Source organism: Triticum aestivum, chromosome 5D, assembly GCF_018294505.1.
Source record: "Triticum aestivum cultivar Chinese Spring chromosome 5D, IWGSC CS RefSeq v2.1, whole genome shotgun sequence".
Taxonomy (NCBI): Eukaryota; Viridiplantae; Streptophyta; class Magnoliopsida; order Poales; family Poaceae; genus Triticum; species Triticum aestivum.
The window spans coordinates 371,867,806-371,886,730 of record NC_057808.1 but is presented as its reverse complement, the minus strand read 5'-3'; the positions used below and the strand labels follow the sequence as shown (position 1 = coordinate 371,886,730).

At 45.2% G+C, this 18,925-nt stretch overlaps 1 protein-coding gene across 1 annotated transcript; it reads right to left on the bottom strand.

Annotated features, from left to right (window-relative positions):
- Nucleotides 1–2,684: 2,684 nt before the first annotated feature.
- LOC123121852 (uncharacterized) lies at nucleotides 2,685–5,945 on the bottom strand. Its single transcript, XM_044541930.1, has 3 exons — nucleotides 4,548–5,945; nucleotides 4,226–4,446; nucleotides 2,685–3,455 (listed from the first exon to the last, which is right to left on the bottom strand). The coding sequence occupies exons 1-3, from the start codon at nucleotides 5,797–5,799 to the stop codon at nucleotides 2,850–2,852; spliced, it is 2,079 nt and encodes a 692-aa protein (XP_044397865.1). The 5' UTR covers nucleotides 5,800–5,945; the 3' UTR covers nucleotides 2,685–2,849.
- Between the last annotated feature and the right edge of the window lie 12,980 nt (nucleotides 5,946–18,925).

The window sequence follows — 18,925 nt, the reverse complement described above, 5'->3', positions numbered from 1 at the left end:
ATGATGCATGTAATGTTTAGTCATTACATTTCCACAAATAGGCAGCATGGAGTCTGTGGCGAATGTTGCTCTAACCAAAAGATGTGATCAGAGCATATCGTAAACCAAAAAGAAAGATGTATTATAACAACCGTTAAAAAATATGCATGCCTTAAGGTTTTACTAATGTGGTTTTGTTATTTGTAATAGGGCGAATAGCATCCAAAAGGCCCCTGATAAGTAGATGTGATGCTTACGAAGTGGAACACGTTCATTTTGTGGCGCTGATGGTTTATAATGTTTGCTCCGCTTGAAGCCTCCATCATCTTGAAGTCTGCGGCACCAAATAATAATAAAAATGACTCTATGCGGTCTTGCTAGTTGGACTGATGAATGTTTTGTACTTTATAAAAAGGGCTATGTATGGAATGATTTAATGTTTTTGTGGTTCAAGTGGATTTTGTGTAACCATCTGTGTCATGCATAATTCTATATTGTTAAACCAGAAATTTATGCTGCCGAAGTTGCAGAAATTTATGTTATGTTCCAGGAACAACCGGTTTGAGTTTACGTTTTGCTCAGGCCTAACTGATGAGCAGGTTCAACTTTAAGACTGGTTTTCTTCATGATGTATCTTTTGTTCTGTATTGTAATGTGAGTTCAGGCTTTATCCTGACGTGCTGATTGTATTGTGTTCAAATAGTCCATTAAAGTTTGAACTGTCTCACAGAAATTTAATCAAATTGGGATGTGTACAGAAGAAACTCTCCAAAATTTAAAAGATTGACAATTAACTTACTGTCATGTACACGAAAGGGTTCAGACTTTGTGTAAGTACATGAGAGATAATATATTTCATAAGGAAAACTTTGTTTCTACACAATTCATAAAAAGAATGCCACCTGCTCTCAATTTCGACATTTTCGAGCTCTTGTATATGTGATTGTTCCTCCACACATATATCAATCATATTAGAACCAGAGATAGAGGTGCATTCTGACTGAAGCATTCAGACAACAATATCTCTTTGCTTTAGGCAAATGAATGAGCACCATGGAGCTCCCCTGATCATCTGAAAGAGACCAAGTTGATGCAAGTAGAGCACTAGTTTCTACAACAAACTTGTTTTTCTTATAGACGAGCCTGTAGCTAAACATGCAGACAATACCTGAAAATCACAAAAATCATCAACTTCCGATGAATATGAACCAGGAGAGGTCACCAAAATAACATGGTTGGATAAGATTAAACTTTATGTTGTAGAGAATTTCTGCAACATTGCTGATCTTACTCGTCTTTAAAAAAGCTAGTTCATGCTTGCCGCTGCTTCGCTCCTACAATCTAATATAATGTGTTACAGAAAATTCAAAAAGAAGATAAGTATGGCAAATCTGAAAATGTTATGGGTCGACTGAAGAATTGCCGAATCAAACCAAGTGTCTAATTACAGTTAATAAAGTCCACCTGTACTGTTAGTCTGCTGCTAGCACATGTATATGGATTCAATTTACGTGCATCGGGACATATACATGAGAACTATTGCTCAAATATGTTGGCATCATACTGAGTTGTAACATGTTTCTACTCACATGGCTGTACCATGCTGCGAACAGTTTTGGAGCAGAGGAGGGGTGTTGGTGCTTCAGAGGCGCCGGAAATTGATACACATGAGAGAGGGGAGAAAGTCGGGTGGCCCAGGAGACCGGGCGAGAGAGGCGTCGGGGCCAATTTCAGTAACCCTAGCTCACAATCTAGATCGATGATACGCTGAGCGGCTGAGGTACATGAGACGAGAGGGCAACGAAAAGAGAAGATGTCGTGCGGAAAGACTATTGGTGCAAATGGACGATTTTCGAAGGCATAATGTGTAAAATGCACCGGCAGCCCATCTGTTTACAGATTCTGGTCCCTGTATTGTGCATCCGGCGGCTCAGATTGCATTAGTGCACTTGCATCAGATGGCTCGCTGCACTGCACAGGATGCGTCCTCCCGCACAGATGAAAGGCGGCGAGCAGGTAAAAAAGATATTTGTTCACCCAAAAAATCTATGTTGTCCACTGATCCATCGTTTATATCATCAATCCTAAACCCGGCTAACAACCAAGCACATCATTTTTTTCTCCCATTGCAACGCGTGTATGTCCTAGATTATACTCCCTCATCCGAAAACACTTGTCATCAAAATGGATTAAAAAAGATGTATCTAGAACTAAAATACGTCTAGATACATCCCCTATTATACATTTTAATGACAAGTATTTCCGGACGGAGGGAGTATATACATACATACATATTGGTATAGATACAAATTAAATTTATGACCAAAGTTTGACCCCTATCTGAGAAGGCCTAATAATCCAACACCACCAGCTCACAGTGGGCCACCCAAACAATGCATACAGGCCCACACGCCAGAGAAACAAGAGGGCCGAACTCGCCCGATGTAAATTTTGCTTTAAAAAAGCGCATCAATTTGAAAGGGACGAGGATGATGTGCCGTCACAAATCAAAATAACATTCTAAGGCACCTACGGCAATGAGATTATTAACAAATACTCCCTCCGTCTGGAAATACTTGTCATCAAAATGAATAAAAGGGGATGTATCTAGATGTATATTAGTTCTAGATACATCCCTTTTTATCCATTTTGATGACAAGTATTTTCAGACGGAGGGAGTATAAGCTTCCCTTTAGAGGCAGCAATTGATACTAAAGCATACTCATAATAGTGTCATAAGTACAGAATATAACTTCAGACAACTTGACAACCGTCCATTAGAGTACCACTGGACTATAACACAACATAACAGCAAAGCCAGTTACCTCAGATTGCCAGAGAAGAGAACACGGAAGCCAACCTTAAGCTCTTTACAAAGAATTATCATAGTCAAACTTGCAACTCGGAAGAAGGGACCATGTCACAGTTACCTCCATCTCACAGGAACCAATCTTAATATTCTCCTTGCTTTTACCAGCTCTTTTGGGAGTAAAAGTCTTACGAACTCTTCTCACACCTTTCTCATCACTACCTTGCAGTGCCTTCGCAGAAAATATTAGCTTACCGCGAAGCTCGACGCTGACTACACGGCGTGAAAACTCAATCCTTCCTTTACCATTAACTGGCAATCTATCACCTTTAAAAGCAAGCAACAAGATTTCCATGTCTTCTAAACTAGCTGTACTGGCAGTAAATAAACCTCGGCAACCAGGCCATGACCCATCTTTTTTCAATTTCACACTGATTGCGGCTTCCACAGAGTCGTACATTCGAACATATGTCAACTCCAATGTGCTACGCTTGCTAGCTTCAGCACGATAAGACGGGCCGCCAGGAGAAGACGCAACTACTAAATAGCTTAAATCCATGTCCTCCGATTCAGTGGTGCCCTTAACTTTCAGATCAACTTCAATATACGTAGGATGTACATCCACCACAACTCCACGGGTGGGACCCGTCAGCATAAGAGACCGATCCTGCATATCATGCAATATATGGTTGCGTAAATAGTAATCCTTCAGTTATAATAATAAGACTGGGACCATCAACAGTCGAATGTACCCAAACCACACCATTTTGACAAAGACAAATGTCAACCTATACATGAACCACTTCTTAACTGGGACTTGTTCCTAAACTTAATTAGAAACTTATTGCTGCAGGCAAATACCGCAGAACCAACTTATGTTGAGCAAAATTAGCCAGGAGGCATGAGCCGGCAAGTTATGTAAGGTGAGCAAGCCTTTTCAAATCATCACAGCAATTTAAGATTGATGGAAGGAAGCTAAATTAACAAGTTATGCCAAAGAAGAGGAAACGTTGAGTAGCATAATGAAAGCATAAACCATAACAGATATGTCTAGAACCTCTAGACAAACCAGACTTGTACGCAAATAATTGAAGTTAGCTGAACAACAGACCAAATAGTATTCATGCACGGAGTATTCAAAGCTCCTCGGTGATTGTTGGCATTTGTTTAATACATCAAATTTATACCACACACTTTGCAAGGTTATACATGTACTGTACATGCCCACATTGACATGAATTTGGTAGTTAGTTACAACTATAGTTAGAGCAACTCAAATTTATGAGCATAATCTCATATTCATACTGATGCATCCCAAGCAGAAGGCACTGCTTTGTGTTTCAAATCATATGCCTACTCTTATCATGAAATTAGTTGAAAGAAGAGACCAATGAAGCCGTGTGTGTACGCATGGAGTAGCAAGGATAATATACAAACCTTCTTGGTGAGGGTTTGACAGTTCTCCCTTTGGCGATGGAAGACCATAATGCGATTGTGATCCACCTTATCCCGTACAGCGACTGAACCAAAAACATGCAATGGCCACATTAGGGGCTTCTTTATCTTTCCGACTTTGATTGAGAAGATCTGAAGAGTCTGCTGTGGCCTGACCAAGGAGTTACGGTGATGGTGGCTGCAACACGAGGGTGGGATAGACGCTTCATGGCAAATAGCGCAGTCAGTGATATACTAATAGGAGGCGTATGCTATTAAGAGCAGCAGCAAAGCTAGGATAGGGCTGGAGGAGGAGGACATTTACTGGTCTTGTCGAAGGGACCGTAGAGTGGGGCAAAGAGCCAGTCCCAATCTTCACGGTAAACACGGGCACAGTAGGCATTATGATCAGTGTTGGCCTCCTCAGGCACTTCCCCTACCATCTCTCTCGTTCTAGCCATCATTTCATCAATCGACAGGTCACCTCTCCTCTTCCTCTTCTGCTCCCAACTTTCAGCCGCCTCCTCAGCCGCCTCCTCGGCCAGCCCCCCAAATCCCATCATCATCATCTCCTCCTCAGCAGCTACCTCGGCCGCTTCCTCAGAGATCCTTATCTCATCCCCAGTAGCCTCTTCAGGCGCCGCTGCTTCAAACTTGGCAGACTCATCATCGTCATCCGCCATATTCTGCTTCAGGAGCTCCATCGCCTCATGCCGCTCCTCCTTATCAGACCAATCATCATCCACTTGAGCAGAGGCTTGGTAGGCATTTGGATCAGTGCTGCCTTTGTGAGCCATCTTTCTCCCTGCTTCCTCCTCCTCCAGTAGCGCCGAAAATTCTTCAGTCGACAGATTAACTCTCTTCTTCTGCTGTCCACTTTTAGCCGCCACATCCACCTCCTCAGCCAGGCCAATTTCCCCCCTAGCGGGGTCCGCTACAATCATTGTCGTCATTGTGTCATTCTCGAGAATAAAAGCTGGATCACATGCCTCTTCAGAAGCTGCTGCTTCACACTTAACATAGTCATCGTCATCATCCGACATAATCTGCACCACGAGCTCCGGCGCCGCCTCCTCCTGATCACAGGCTTGGTAGGCAATTAGATCAGTTTTGGCTTCCTGAGATATCGTTCTCCTTGGTTCCTCCTCTTCCAGTGAGGCCAACACTTCTGCATTCGACAGAGCCTCCAGAGACTGGCCAATCAGGCGCTCCCTCGTCTCTCTCACATCACCCGCCCCTCCACGCAAGCTCGCAACCTGCATCAACAACACCGCCGCCTTCCGCACTTCAGATCCCGCAGTCTTCCCCGTCGGCAGCAACTCCTGCTTAGATGTGTTACCCGTCGTCGCCAGCAACTCCTGCTTAGATGTCTTCTTCCCCATCGTCCCCAGCAACGCCTGCAACGATATCTTCTTCCCCGTCGTCGCCAGAAACGCCTGCTCATATGTCTTCTTCCCCGTCGTCGCCATCGCCACCACCGCATTCCCTGTTCCCCCCATCTTAGATATCTTCCCCGCCACAGATCTTTCCCCCGGCTCACAAGACTCGACACTCGACGACTCCATCTCTATCTCCATCTGGATTCACCGCCGCCGCCGCCGCCCCTCTCCCTTCTTTCTTTTCTGGACTGGATTCGTCGTCGCCGCCGCCCCTCTGCCTTCTTGCACGGGAAGGAAACCCTAGACGACCGACTAAAAGGAACAAACACCTCCGCAGGGTGGCGGTAGCTAGTCCGGGGCAGATATATGTCCAGGGCTTTGAGCCCAGTTACTCCACGACAGAAATAATATATTGGTCTCGTGCCAAGTTCGGTTAGGCGGGCCTGCGTGCCTCGTTTCAATTCAGATTCAGACAAGCCCGCCCCATCTTGGCCCATTAGCCACGTGTTAGATCTGCAGGAGCATTTAGGTTACCTTTTTTGGCCTAAAAATATTAGATATCATTTTTTTCCTCGAATAATATATTAGATTTCCTTTTTTTAATAATAGTTCTAAAAGAAAAATACAAGAGGAGTAATGCACTGGAAAACCTGCAACACACCCCACCCCCAATTTATTTCTCACTTGTTTTTTCTTTTGCAGGAGTAACAAGAGTTCTATTCCAAAATGATAGAGTTACAATTGAGAGACAAGAAATCCTCACTACACGTGGGCCCTCTGTGTAGTCAGTCAGTTGTGCTACATTCAGTAGGGGTGTATCTCGCTAAGCAATCTGCAACTCTATTCTGGGTATGGTGAAGTTTTGTGGAATAAACTCGCAACCCTCTCTCAGGGCAATGATCTCCATGGTAAGATGACCATCTGGTGACCGAAAGAGACTCATCTTTGAAGATAGATAGTGTCTGACTGCATGATGACCAGAAGCTCGGTGTGTTGTGGTACAAGAGTCATGCCTTGCATCATTGTTGTGCATCATTACAATTGAACAAATACCTGTACGCAGCCAATACGATTGTCCCATCATTGTGCCGCAAGATCATCCTTGAGGCCGTTGTGCCATCCGATTCAGAAAAAGCGCCATTGGCTGAAAGCTCCACCTTACCCACAGGAGGATGCCTCCAGGCAAGTGTAATAGGAATCCTTGGTGTGGCCTTAACATATTCATAACAAGTGGCATATTTCCCATTAGGATATCTTCCACCAAGTACCTTTCGGCGACATTAATAGATTGTCAGTAGCTCCTTAGATACTCTGCAGACGTATGTATCGGAGGTACCTCGTTCCCATGCACAATGTCGTTCTGTACCGCCAAATGTGCCATAATCAAAGGTATCTTTCACGTTGTTTGCATAATGTTATCCCATGCTTGTGTGTATTGGCAAACTGCCATATTGGAACTAATGCATAGTATTCAGTGTGCAAGGTTGGAGCTGAAGATATATGTCATTTTCTGTTCAAATGTGAGCGTGCAAAAGTAGTCTGGTCGGCACTTGGATTTCACAAGGAAATTGTCAATGTTGCTCTCGTTGACAGAACTGGTGCAATGGTTATCAAGTTCTTATTATGTAATCCTTCTTTCCAGTGTGCGTACAAGGATCCAATTGAACTGCCCAAGCTGATTAATTGCAACTACTTGTTTGTATTTGTGGTGGCAGCATCGGCAATTTGTTCGTGGCGAAGAGGTGCAACCACCACATCACATGCACTAGCTCTGAATTTTGTTTAGGCTGCATAGAAGTCCTTCAACGTACCACACGTGAACAGTTGGGGTAGAGGCCTTTTGGCATACATTGTGTTGAATGTTGATGCATCCTTTATAGTGGAAGATCACTCTTGTTCTTGCGGAGCATTTGTTCATGACCACTGTGGCGGCTTCATAGTACCGCGATAGCAGTCTTGGAACATGTTGTTGATGTGGTGTCTGCTAAAGCTACTTCTTTTAGAGAGGGTTTGAAACTAGCTCAAAGAACTAATTGCAATAAGCCTCTGGTTCAAATGGATAATTTAGAATTTCCAAGGCTTAATGAAGGGCATTCTATGGTGGCAGCTCCAATACTGGATGATTGTCCTAAGGAATTGGCGGATTTCAGGAAGGCTACTATATTCATTTTTGTAATAGAGAGTCTAACATGGTAGTGAATGAGCTAGCTCATTGGGGATGTTCTAACCCCCAGGCTTTGTGGTTGGAAGAACCCCCGGCTTTATTGCTAAATTTTTAGCAGACGATGTAAGTGTTATTTGATTGTAATAAAGCTAGCTGATACGTCTCCAAGGTATCAATTTTTCCAAACACTTCTTCTCTTATTATGGACTCTAATTTGCATGATTTGAATGAAACTCACTCGAACTGATGTTGTTTTCAGCAGAACTACCTTGGTGTTGTTTTTTGTGCAGAAATAAAAAGTTGTCGAAATTGGACGAAATTTTACGGAGAATTATTTTGGAATATATAAAAATACTAGCGCAAGGAGTTACCAGAGGGGGGCCACCACAAAGCCACAAGCTCAGGTGGCTGATGACCCACTAGTATAGATGATCAATCATAGTCAAGAAGGCAAGAAATCTATGAAAGAGAAATGTATTAAATCTGAAGATGTTAAAAATCTACCACCTATTGAAGAAATTCCTGGACTCGATATCCCAACACAGGTAGTAGAGGTAAGTTCTCTTTATAGTTTTGATGAGGGTGATACGTCTCCAACGTATCTATAATTTTTTATTGTTCCATGCTATTATATTATCCATCTAGGATGTTTTATATGCATTTATATGCTATTTTATATGATTTTTGGGACTAACCTATTAACCTAGAGCCCAGTGCCAGTTTCTGTTTTTTCCTTATTTTTGAGTATCGCAGAAAAGGAAAACCAAACGAAGTCCAATTGAGCTGAAATTTGACGGAGATCATTTTTGGACCAGAAGAAGCCCACGAAGTACCAGAAGTGGCCCAGAAGAGGCCCGAGGCCACCACGAGGGTGGGGGGCGCGCCCCCCTGCCTCGTGGCCACCTCGGGAACCCCCTGACTTGTTCCTGACTCCAACACCTCTTATATAACCCCAAACTTCCAGAAAGAAACCTAGATCGGGAGTTCCGCCGCCGCAAGCCTCCGTAGCCACCGAAAACCAATCTAGACCCGTTCCGGCACCCTGCCGGAGGGGGGGTCCCTCACCAGTGGCCATCTTCATCATCCCGGCGCTCTCCATGACGAGGAGGGAGTAGTTCACCCTCGGGGCTGAGGGTATGTACCAGTAGCTATGTGTTTGATCTCTCTCTCTCGTGTTCTTGAGGTGATACGATCTTGATGTATCGCGAGCTTTGCTATTATAGTTGGATCTTATGATGTTTCTCCCCCTCTACTCCCTTGTAATGGATTGAGTTTTCCCTTTGAAGTTATCTTATCGGATTGAGTCTTTAAGGATTTGAGAACACTTGATGTATGTCTTGCATGTGCTTATCTGTGGGGACAATGGGATATCACGTGATCTACTTGATGTATGTTTTGGTGATCAACTTGCGGGTTCCGTAACATTGTGAACTTATGCATAGGGGTTGGCACACGTTTTCGTCTTGACTCTCCGGTAGAAACTTTGGGGCACTCTTTGAAGTTCTTTGTGTTGGTTGAATAGATGAATCTGAGATTGTGTGATGCATATCGTATAATTATACCCACGGATACTTGAGGTGACACTGGAGTATTTAGGTGACATTAGGGTTTTGGTTGATTTGCGTCTGAAGGTGTTATTCTAGCACGAACTCTTGAATAGATCGATCAGAAAGAATAACATTGAGGTGCTTTCGTACCCTACCATAATCTCTTCGTTTGTTCTCCTCTATTAGTGACTTTGGAGTGACTCTTTGTTGCATGTTGAGGGATTGTTATATGATCTGTTATTATTGTTGAGAGAACTTGCACTAGTGAAAGTATGAACCCTAGGACTTGTTTCCTAGCATTGCAATACCGTTTACGCTCACTTTTATTGCTTGTTACCCTGCTGTTTTTATATTTTCAGATTACAAAAACTTATATCTACCATCCATATTGCACTTGTATCACCATCTCTTCGCCGAACTAGTGCACCTATACAATTTACCATTGTATTGGGTATGTTGGGGACACAAGAGACTCTTTGTTATTTGGTTGCATGGTTGTTTGAGAGAGACCATCTTCATCCTACGCCTCCCACGGACTGATAAACCTTAGGTCATCCACTTGAGGGAAATTTGCTACTATCCTACAAACCTCTACACTTGGAGGCCCAACAACGTCTACAAGAAGAAGGTTGCGTAGTAGACATCAGAGGGTGACATTCCTTACAATAAATCTCCGAGTCAATGCTTAGATGAATTTGGTAATTTTATCATTAAGCAAGAAAACTTTAATAGACAAATAAGTGATCAATTGAATCGTGATGCTATTATGATTGGGCGTTTGAGTGATTTGATGCTTAGAATTGCTAATGATGTTAAAGGATTATGTGAACATTCTTCTGGTTCACACTCAACTTGAACAAGTTTCTAAATTACAGAATGATTTGTTGGAAATATGCCCTAGAGGCAATAATAAAATGTTTATTATTATATTTCCTTGTTCATGATAATTGTCTTGTGTTATCCGGAAATCGTAATACATGTGTGAATACATAGACCACAACATGTCCCTAGTGAGCCTCTAGTTGACTAGCTCGTTGATCAACAGATAGTCATGGTTTCCTGACTATGGACATTGGATGTCATTGATAACGGGATCACATCATTAGGAGAATGATGTGATGGACAAGACCCAATCCTAAGCATAACACAAGATCGTGTAGTTCGTTTGCTAGAGCTTTTCCAAATGTCAAGTTTCATTTCCTTAGACCATGAGATTGTGCAACTCCCGGATACCATAGGAGTGCTTTGGGTGTGCCAAACGTCACAACGTAACTGGGTGGCTATAAAGGTGCACTACGGGTATCTCCGAAAGTGTCTGTTGGGTTGGCACGAATCGAGACTGGGATTTGTCACTCCGTATGACGGAGAGGTATCTCTGGGCCCACTCGGTAATGCATCATCATAATGAGCTCAATGTGACCAAGTGTTTGGTCACGGGATCATGCATTACGGTATGAGTAAAGTGACTTGCCCGTAACGAGATTGAACAAGGTATTGGGATACCGACGATCGAATCTCGGGCAAGTAACGTACCGATTGACAAAGGGAATTGTATACGGGATTGATTGAATCCTCGACATCGTGGTTCATCCGATGAGATCATCGTGGAACATGTGGGAGCCAACATGGGTATCCAGATCCCGCTGTTGGTTATTGACCGGAGAGTTGTCTCGGTCATGTCTGCATGTCTCCCGAACCCGTAGGGTCTACACACTTAAGGTTCCGTGACGCTAGGGTTGTAGAGATATTAGTATGCGGAAATCCAAAAGTTGTTCGGAGTCCCGGATGAGATCCCGGATGCCACGAGGAGTTCCGGAATGGTCCGGAGGTGAAGAATTGATATAGGAAGTCCAGTTTCGGCCACCGGGAAAGTTTCGGGGGTCATCGGTATTGTACCGGGACCACCGGAAGGGTCCCGGGGGTCCACCGGGTGGGTCCACCTATCCCGGAGGGCCCCATGGGCTGAAGTGGGAAGGGAACCAGCCCCTGGTGGGCTGGTGCGCCCCCCATGGGCCTCCCCCTGCGCCTAGGGTTGGAAACCCTGGGGGTGGGGGCGCCCCACCTGACTTGGGGGGGCAAGTTTCCCCCCTTGGCCGCCGCCCCCCCTTGAGATGGGATCTCCAGGGGGCGGCGCCCCCCCAGGACCCCTATATATAGTGTAGGGGAGGGAGGGCAACCGCACCACAGCCCCTGGCGCCTCCCTCTCCCTCCCGTGACACCTCTCCCTCTCGCTGAGCTTGGCGAAGCCCTGCCGAGATCCCCGCTGCTCCCACCACCACGCCGTCGTGCTGCTGGATCTCCATCAACCTCTCCCTCCCCTTGCTGGATCAAGAAGGAGGAGACGTCTTCCCCAACCGTACGTGTGTTGAACGCGGAGGTGCCGTCTGTTCGGCGCTCGGTCATCGGTGATTTGGATCACGACGAGTACGATTCCATCAACCCCGTTCACTTGAGCGCTTCCGCTCGCGATCTACAAGGGTATGTAGATGCACTCTTTTCCCTCTCGTTGCTAGAAGACTCCATAGATTGTTCTTGGTGATGCGTAGAATTTTTTTGATTTCTGCAACGATCTCCAACAGTGGTATCAGAGCTAGGTCTATGCGTAGTTTCTATGCACGAGTAGAACACAAACTTGTTGTGGGCGTAGATGTTGTCAATTTTCTTGCCACTACTAGTCTTATCTTGTTTCGGCGGCATCATGGGATGAAGCGGCCCGGGCCGACCTTACACGTACGCTTACGTGAGACAGGTTCCACCGACTGACATGCACTAGTTGCATAAGGTGGCTAGCGGGTGTCTGTCTCTTCCACTTTAGTCGGATCGGATTCGATGAAAAGGGTCCTTATGAAGGGTAAATAGAAATTGGCATATCACGTTGTGGTTTTACGTAGGTAAGAAACGTTCTTGCTAGAAACCTATAGAAGCCATGTAAAAACAAGCAACAACAATTAGAGGACGTCTAACTTGTTTTTGCAGCATATGCCTTGTGATGTGATATGGCCAAAAGGATGTGATGAATGAAATATATGTGATGTTGAGATTGATCATGTTCTTGTAATAGGAATCACGACTTGCATGTCAATAAGTATGACAACCGGCAGGAGCCATAGGAGTTGTCTTTATTTTTGTATGACCTGCGTATCATTGAATAACGCCATGTAAATTACTTTACTTTATTGTTAAACACGTTAGCCATAGAAGTAGAAGTAATCGTTGGCGTGACAACTTCATGAAGACACGATGATGGAGATCATGATGATGGAGATCATGGTGTCATGCCGGTGACGAAGATGATCATGGCGCCCCGAAGATGGAGATCAAAAGGAGCAAAATGATATTGGCCATATCATGTCACTATTTGATTGCATGTGATGTTTATCATGTTTTACATCTTATTTTCTTAGAACGACGGTAGCTTAAATAAGATGATCCCTCGCAATAATTTCAAGAAAGTGTTCCCCCTAACTGTGCACCGTTGCGAAGGTTCGTTGTTTCGAAGCACCACGTGATGATCGAGTGTGATAGATTCTAACGTTCGAATACAACGGGTGTAAGCCAGATTTACACACGCAATACACTTAGGTTGACTTGACGAGCCTAGCATGTACAGACATGGCCTCGGAACACGGAAGACCGAAAGGTCGAGCATGAGTCGTATAGAAGATACGATCAACATGAAGATGTTCACCGATGTTGACTAGTCCGTCTCACGTGATGATCGGGCACGGCCTAGTTGACTTGGATCATGCTTCACTTAGATGACTGGAGGGATGTCCATCTGAGTGGGAGTTCATTGAATAATTTGATTAGATGAACTTAATTATCATGAACTTAGTCTAAAATCTTTACAATATGTCTTGTAGATCAAATGGCCCACGCTAATGTTGCCCTCAACTTCAACGCGTTCCTAGAGAAAACCAAGCTGAAAGATGATGGCAGCAACTATACGGACTGGGTCCGGAACCTGAGGATCATCCTCATAGCTGCCAAGAAAGATTATGTCCTAGAAGCACCGCTAGGTGACGCACTCATCCCAGAGAACCAAGACGTTATGAACGCTTGGCAGCAGCGTGCTGATGATTACTCCCTCGTTCAGTGCGGCATGCTTTACAGCTTAGAACCGGGGCTCCAAAAGCGTTTTGAGCAACACGGAGCATATGAGATGTTCGAAGAGCTGAAAATGGTTTTCCAAGCTCATGCCCGGGTCGAGAGATATGAAGTCTCCGACAAGTTCTTCAGTTGTAAGATGGAGGAAAATAGTTCTGTCAGTGAGCACATACTCAAAATGTCTGGGTTACACAACCGCTTGACTCAGCTGGGAGTTAATCTCCCGGATGACGCGGTCATTGACAGAATCCTTCAGTCGCTTCCACCGAGCTACAAGAGCTTTGTGATGAACTTCAATATGCAGGGGATGGAAAAGACCATTCCTGAGGTATATTCAATGCTGAAATCAGCGGAGGTGGAGATCAAAAAGGAACATCAAGTGTTGATGGTGAATAAAACCACTAAGTTCAAGAAAGGCAAGGGTAAGAAGAACTTCAAGAAGGACGGCAAGGGAGTTGCCGCGCCCGGTAAGCCAGTTGCCGGGAAGAAGCCAAAGAATGGACCCAAGCCTGAGACTGAGTGCTTTTATTGCAAGGGAAGTGGTCACTGGAAGCGGAACTGCCCCAAGTACTTAGCGGACAAGAAGGCCGGCAACACCAAAGGTATATGTGATATACATGTTATTGATGTGTACCTTACCAGCACTCGTAGTAGCTCCTGGGTATTTGATACCGGTGCGGTTGCTCATATTTGTAACTCAAAGCAGGAGCTGCGGAATAAACGGAGACTGGCAAAGGACGAGGTGACGATGCGCGTCGGGAATGGTTCCAAGGTCGATGTGATCGCCGTCGGCACGCTACCTCTACATTTACCTACGGGATTAGTTTTAAACCTCAATAATTGTTATTTAGTGCCAGCTTTGAGCATGAACATTGTATCAGGATCTCGTTTAATTCGAGATGGCTACTCATTTAAATCCGAGAATAATGGTTGTTCTATTTATATGAGAGATATGTTTTATGGTCATGCCCCGCTGGTTAATGGTTTATTCTTAATGAATCTCGAACGTAGTGTTACACATATTCATAGTGTGAATACCAAAAGATGTAAGGTTGATAATGATAGTCCCACATACTTGTGGCACTGCCGTCTTGGTCACATTGGTGTCAAACGCATGAAGAAGCTCCATGCAGATGGACTTTTGGAGTCTCTTGATTACGAATCATTTGACACGTGCGAACCATGCCTCATGGGTAAGATGACCAAGACTCCGTTCTCCGGAACAATGGAGCGAGCAACCAACTTATTGGAAATCATACATACTGATGTGTGCGGTCCAATGAGTGTTGAGGCTCGCGGTGGCTATCGTTATGTTCTCACTCTCACTGATGACTTGAGTAGATATGGGTATGTCTACCTAATGAAACACAAGTCTGAGACCTTTGAAAAGTTCAAGGAATTTCAGAGTGAGGTTGAGAATCAACGTGACAGAAAAATAAAGTTCTTACGATCAGATCGTGGAGGGGAATATTTGAGTCACGAATTTGGCACACACTTAAGGAAATGTGGAATAGTTTCACAACTCACGCCGCCTGGAACACCTCAGCGAAATGGTGTGTCCGAACGTCGTAATCGCACTCTATTGGATATGGTGCGATCTATGATGTCTCTTACCGATCTACCGCTCTCATTTTGGGGCTATGCTTTAGAGACTGCCGCATTCACTTTAAATAGGGCTCCGTCGAAATCCGTTGAGACGACACCGTATGAATTATGGTTTGGGAAGAAACCTAAGCTGTCGTTTCTAAAAGTTTGGGGATGCGATGCTTATGTCAAGAAACTTCAACCTGAAAAGCTCGAACCCAAGTCGGAGAAATGCGTCTTCATAGGATACCCTAAGGAAACCATTGGGTATACCTTCTACCTCAGATCCGAAGGCAAGATCTTTGTTGCTAAGAACGGATCCTTTCTGGAGAAAGAGTTTCTCTCGAAAGAAGTAAGTGGGAGGAAGGTAGAGCTTGATGAAGTATTGCCTTTTGAAGCGGAAAGTAGCACAGCTCAGGAAAATGTTCCTGTGGTGCATGCACCGACTAGAGAGGAAGTTAATGATGATGATGATCAAGGTACTTCGGATCAAGCTCCTACTGAACTTCGTAGGTCCACAAGGACACGTTCCGCGCCAGAGTGGTACGGCAACCCTGTCTTGGAAATCATGTTGTTAGACAACGGTGAACCTTTGAACTATGAAGAAGCAATGGCGGGCCCAGATTCCGACAAATGGCTGGAAGCCATGAAATCCGAGATAGGATCCATGTATGAAAACGAAGTATGGACTTTGACTGACTTGCCCGATGATCGGCGAGCCATAGAAAATAAATGGATCTTTAAGAAGAAGACAGACGCGGATGGTAATGTGACCATCTATAAGGCTCGACTTGTCGCTAAGGGTTATCGACAAGTTCAAGGGGTTGACTACGATGAGACTTTCTCACCCGTAGCAAAGCTGAAGTCCATCCGAATCATGTTAGCAATTGCCGCATTCTATGATTATGAGATATGGCAAATGGACGTCAAAACGGCATTCCTTAACGGCTTTCTTAAGGAAGAATTGTATATGATGCAGCCGGAAGGTTTTGTCGATCCTAAGAATGCTAACAAGGTATGCAAGCTCCAGCGCTCCATCTATGGGCTGGTGCAAGCATCTCGGAGTTGGAACATTCGATTTGATGAGATGATCAAAGCGTTTGGGTTTACACAGACTTATGGAGAAGCCTGTGTTTACAAGAAAGTGAGTGGGAGCTCTGTAGCATTTCTCATATTATATGTGGATGACATACTGTTGATGGGAAATGATATAGAATTCTTGGGAAGCATAAAGGCCTACTTGAACAAGTGTTTTTCAATGAAGGACCTTGGAGAAGCTGCTTATATATTAGGCATCAAGATCTATAGAGATAGATCAAGACGCCTCATTGGTCTTTCACAAAGTACGTACCTTGACAAGATATTGAAGAAGTTCAATATGGATCAGTCCAAGAAGGGGTTCTTGCCTGTATTGCAAGGTGTGCAATTGAGCACGGCTCAATGCCCGACCACGGCAGAAGATAGAGAAAAGATGAGTGTCGTCCCCTATGCCTCGGCCATAGGGTCTATTATGTATGCCATGCTGTGTACCAGACCTGATGTAAACCTTGCCGTAAGTTTGGTAGGAAGGTACCAAAGTAATCCCGGCATGGAACACTGGACAGCGGTCAAGAATATCCTGAAGTACCTGAAGAGGACTAAGGATATGTTTCTCGTTTATGGAGGTGACGAAGAGCTCGTCGTAAAGGGTTACGTCGATGCTAGTTTCGACACAGATCTGGATGACTCTAAGTCACAAACCGGATACGTGTATATTTTGAATGGTGGGGCAGTAAGCTGGTGCAGTTGCAAGCAAAGCGTTGTGGCGGGATCTACATGTGAAGCGGAATACATGGCGGCCTCAGAGGCAGCACAAGAAGCAATCTGGGTGAAGGAGTTCATTACCGACCTAGGAGTTATTCCCAATGCGTCGGGCCCGATGACTCTCTTCTGTGACAACACTGGAGCTATTGCCCTTGCCAAGGAGCCCAGGTTTCACAGGAAGACCAGGCATATCAAGCGTCGCTTCAACTCCATTCGTGAAAATGTTCAAAATGGAGACATAGATATTTGTAAAGTACATACGGACCTGAATGTAGCAGATCCGTTGACTAAACCTCTCCCTAGAGCAAAACATGATCAACACCAGAACTCTATGGGTGTTCGATTCATCACAATGTAACTAGATTATTGACTCTAGTGCAAGTGGGAGACTGTTGGAAATATGCCCTAGAGGCAATAATAAAATGGTTATTATTATATTTCCTTGTTCATGATAATTGTCTATTGTTCATGCTATAATTGTGTTATTCGGAAATCGTAATACATGTGTGAATACATAGACCACAACATGTCCCTAGTGAGCCTCTAGTTGACTAGCTCGTTGATCAACAGATAGTCATGGTTTCCTGACTATGGACATTGGATGTCATTGATAACGGGATCACATCATTAGGAGAATGATGTGATGGACAAGACCCAAACCTAAGCATAGCACAAGATCGTGTAGTTCGTTTGCTAGAGCTTTTCCAAGTGTCAAGTATCATTTCCTTAGACCATGAGATTGTGCAACTCCCGGATACCATAGGAGTGCTTTGGGTGTGCCAAACGTCACAACGTAACTAGGTGGCTATAAAGGTGCACTACGGGTATCTCCGAAAGTGTCTGTTGGGTTGGCATGAATCGAGACTGGGATTTGTCACTTCGTATGACGGAGAGGTATCTCTGGGCCCACTCGGTAATGCATCATCATAATGAGCTCAATGTGACCAAGTATTTCGTCACGGGATCATACATTACGGTACAAGTAAAGTGACTTGCCGGTAATGAGATTGAACAAGGTATTGGGATACCGACGATCGAATCTTGGGCAAGTAACGTACCGATTGACAAAGGGAATTGTATACGGGATTGATTGAATCCTCGACATCGTGGTTCATCCGATGAGATCATCGTGGAACATGTGGGAGCCAACATGGGTATCCAGATCCCGCTGTTGGTTATTGACCGGAAAGTCGTCTCGGTCATGTCTGCATGTCTCCCGAACCCGTAGGGTCTACACACTTAAGGTTCGGTGACGCTAGGGTTGTAGAGATATTAGTATGCGGAAATCCGAAAGTTGTTCGGATTCCCGGATGAGATCCCGGACGTTACGAGGAGTTCCGGAATGGTCCGGAGGTGAAGAATTGTATATAGGAAGTCCAGTTTCGGCCACCGGGAAAGTTTCGGGGGTCACCGGTATTGTACCGGGACCACCGGAAGGGTCCCGGGGGTCCACCGGGTGGGGCCACCTATCCCGGAGGGCCCCATGGGCTGAAGTGGGAAGGGAACCAGCCCTTGGTGGGCTGGTGCGCCCCCCCATGGGCCTCCCCCTGCGCCTAGGGTTAGAAACCCTGGGGGTGGGGGGCGCCCCACCTGACTTGGGGGGCAAGTTTCCCCCCTTGGCCGCCGCCCCCCCCTGAGATGGGATCTCCAGGGGGCCGGCGCCCCCTAGGACCCCTATATATAGTGGAGGGGAGGGAGGGCAGCCGCACCACAGCCCCTGGCGCCTCCCTCTCCCTCCCGTGACACCTCTCCCTCTCGCTGAGCTTGGCGAAGCCCTGCCGAGATCCCCGTTGCTCCCACCACCACGCCGTCGTGCTGCTGGATCTCCATCTACCTCTCCCTCCCCTTCCTGGATCAAGAAGGAGGAGACGTCTTCCCCAACCGTACGTGTGTTCAACGTGGAGGTGCCGTCCGTTCGGCGCTCGGTCATCGGTGATTTGGATCACGACGAGTACGACTCCATCAACCCATTTCACTTGAACGCTTCCGCTCGCGATCTACAAGGGTATGTAGATGCACTCTTTTCCCTCTCGTTGCTAGAAGACTCCATAGATTGTTCTTGGTGATGCGTAGAAATTTTTTGATTTCTGCAACGATTTCCAACATGATTTGCTTAAAG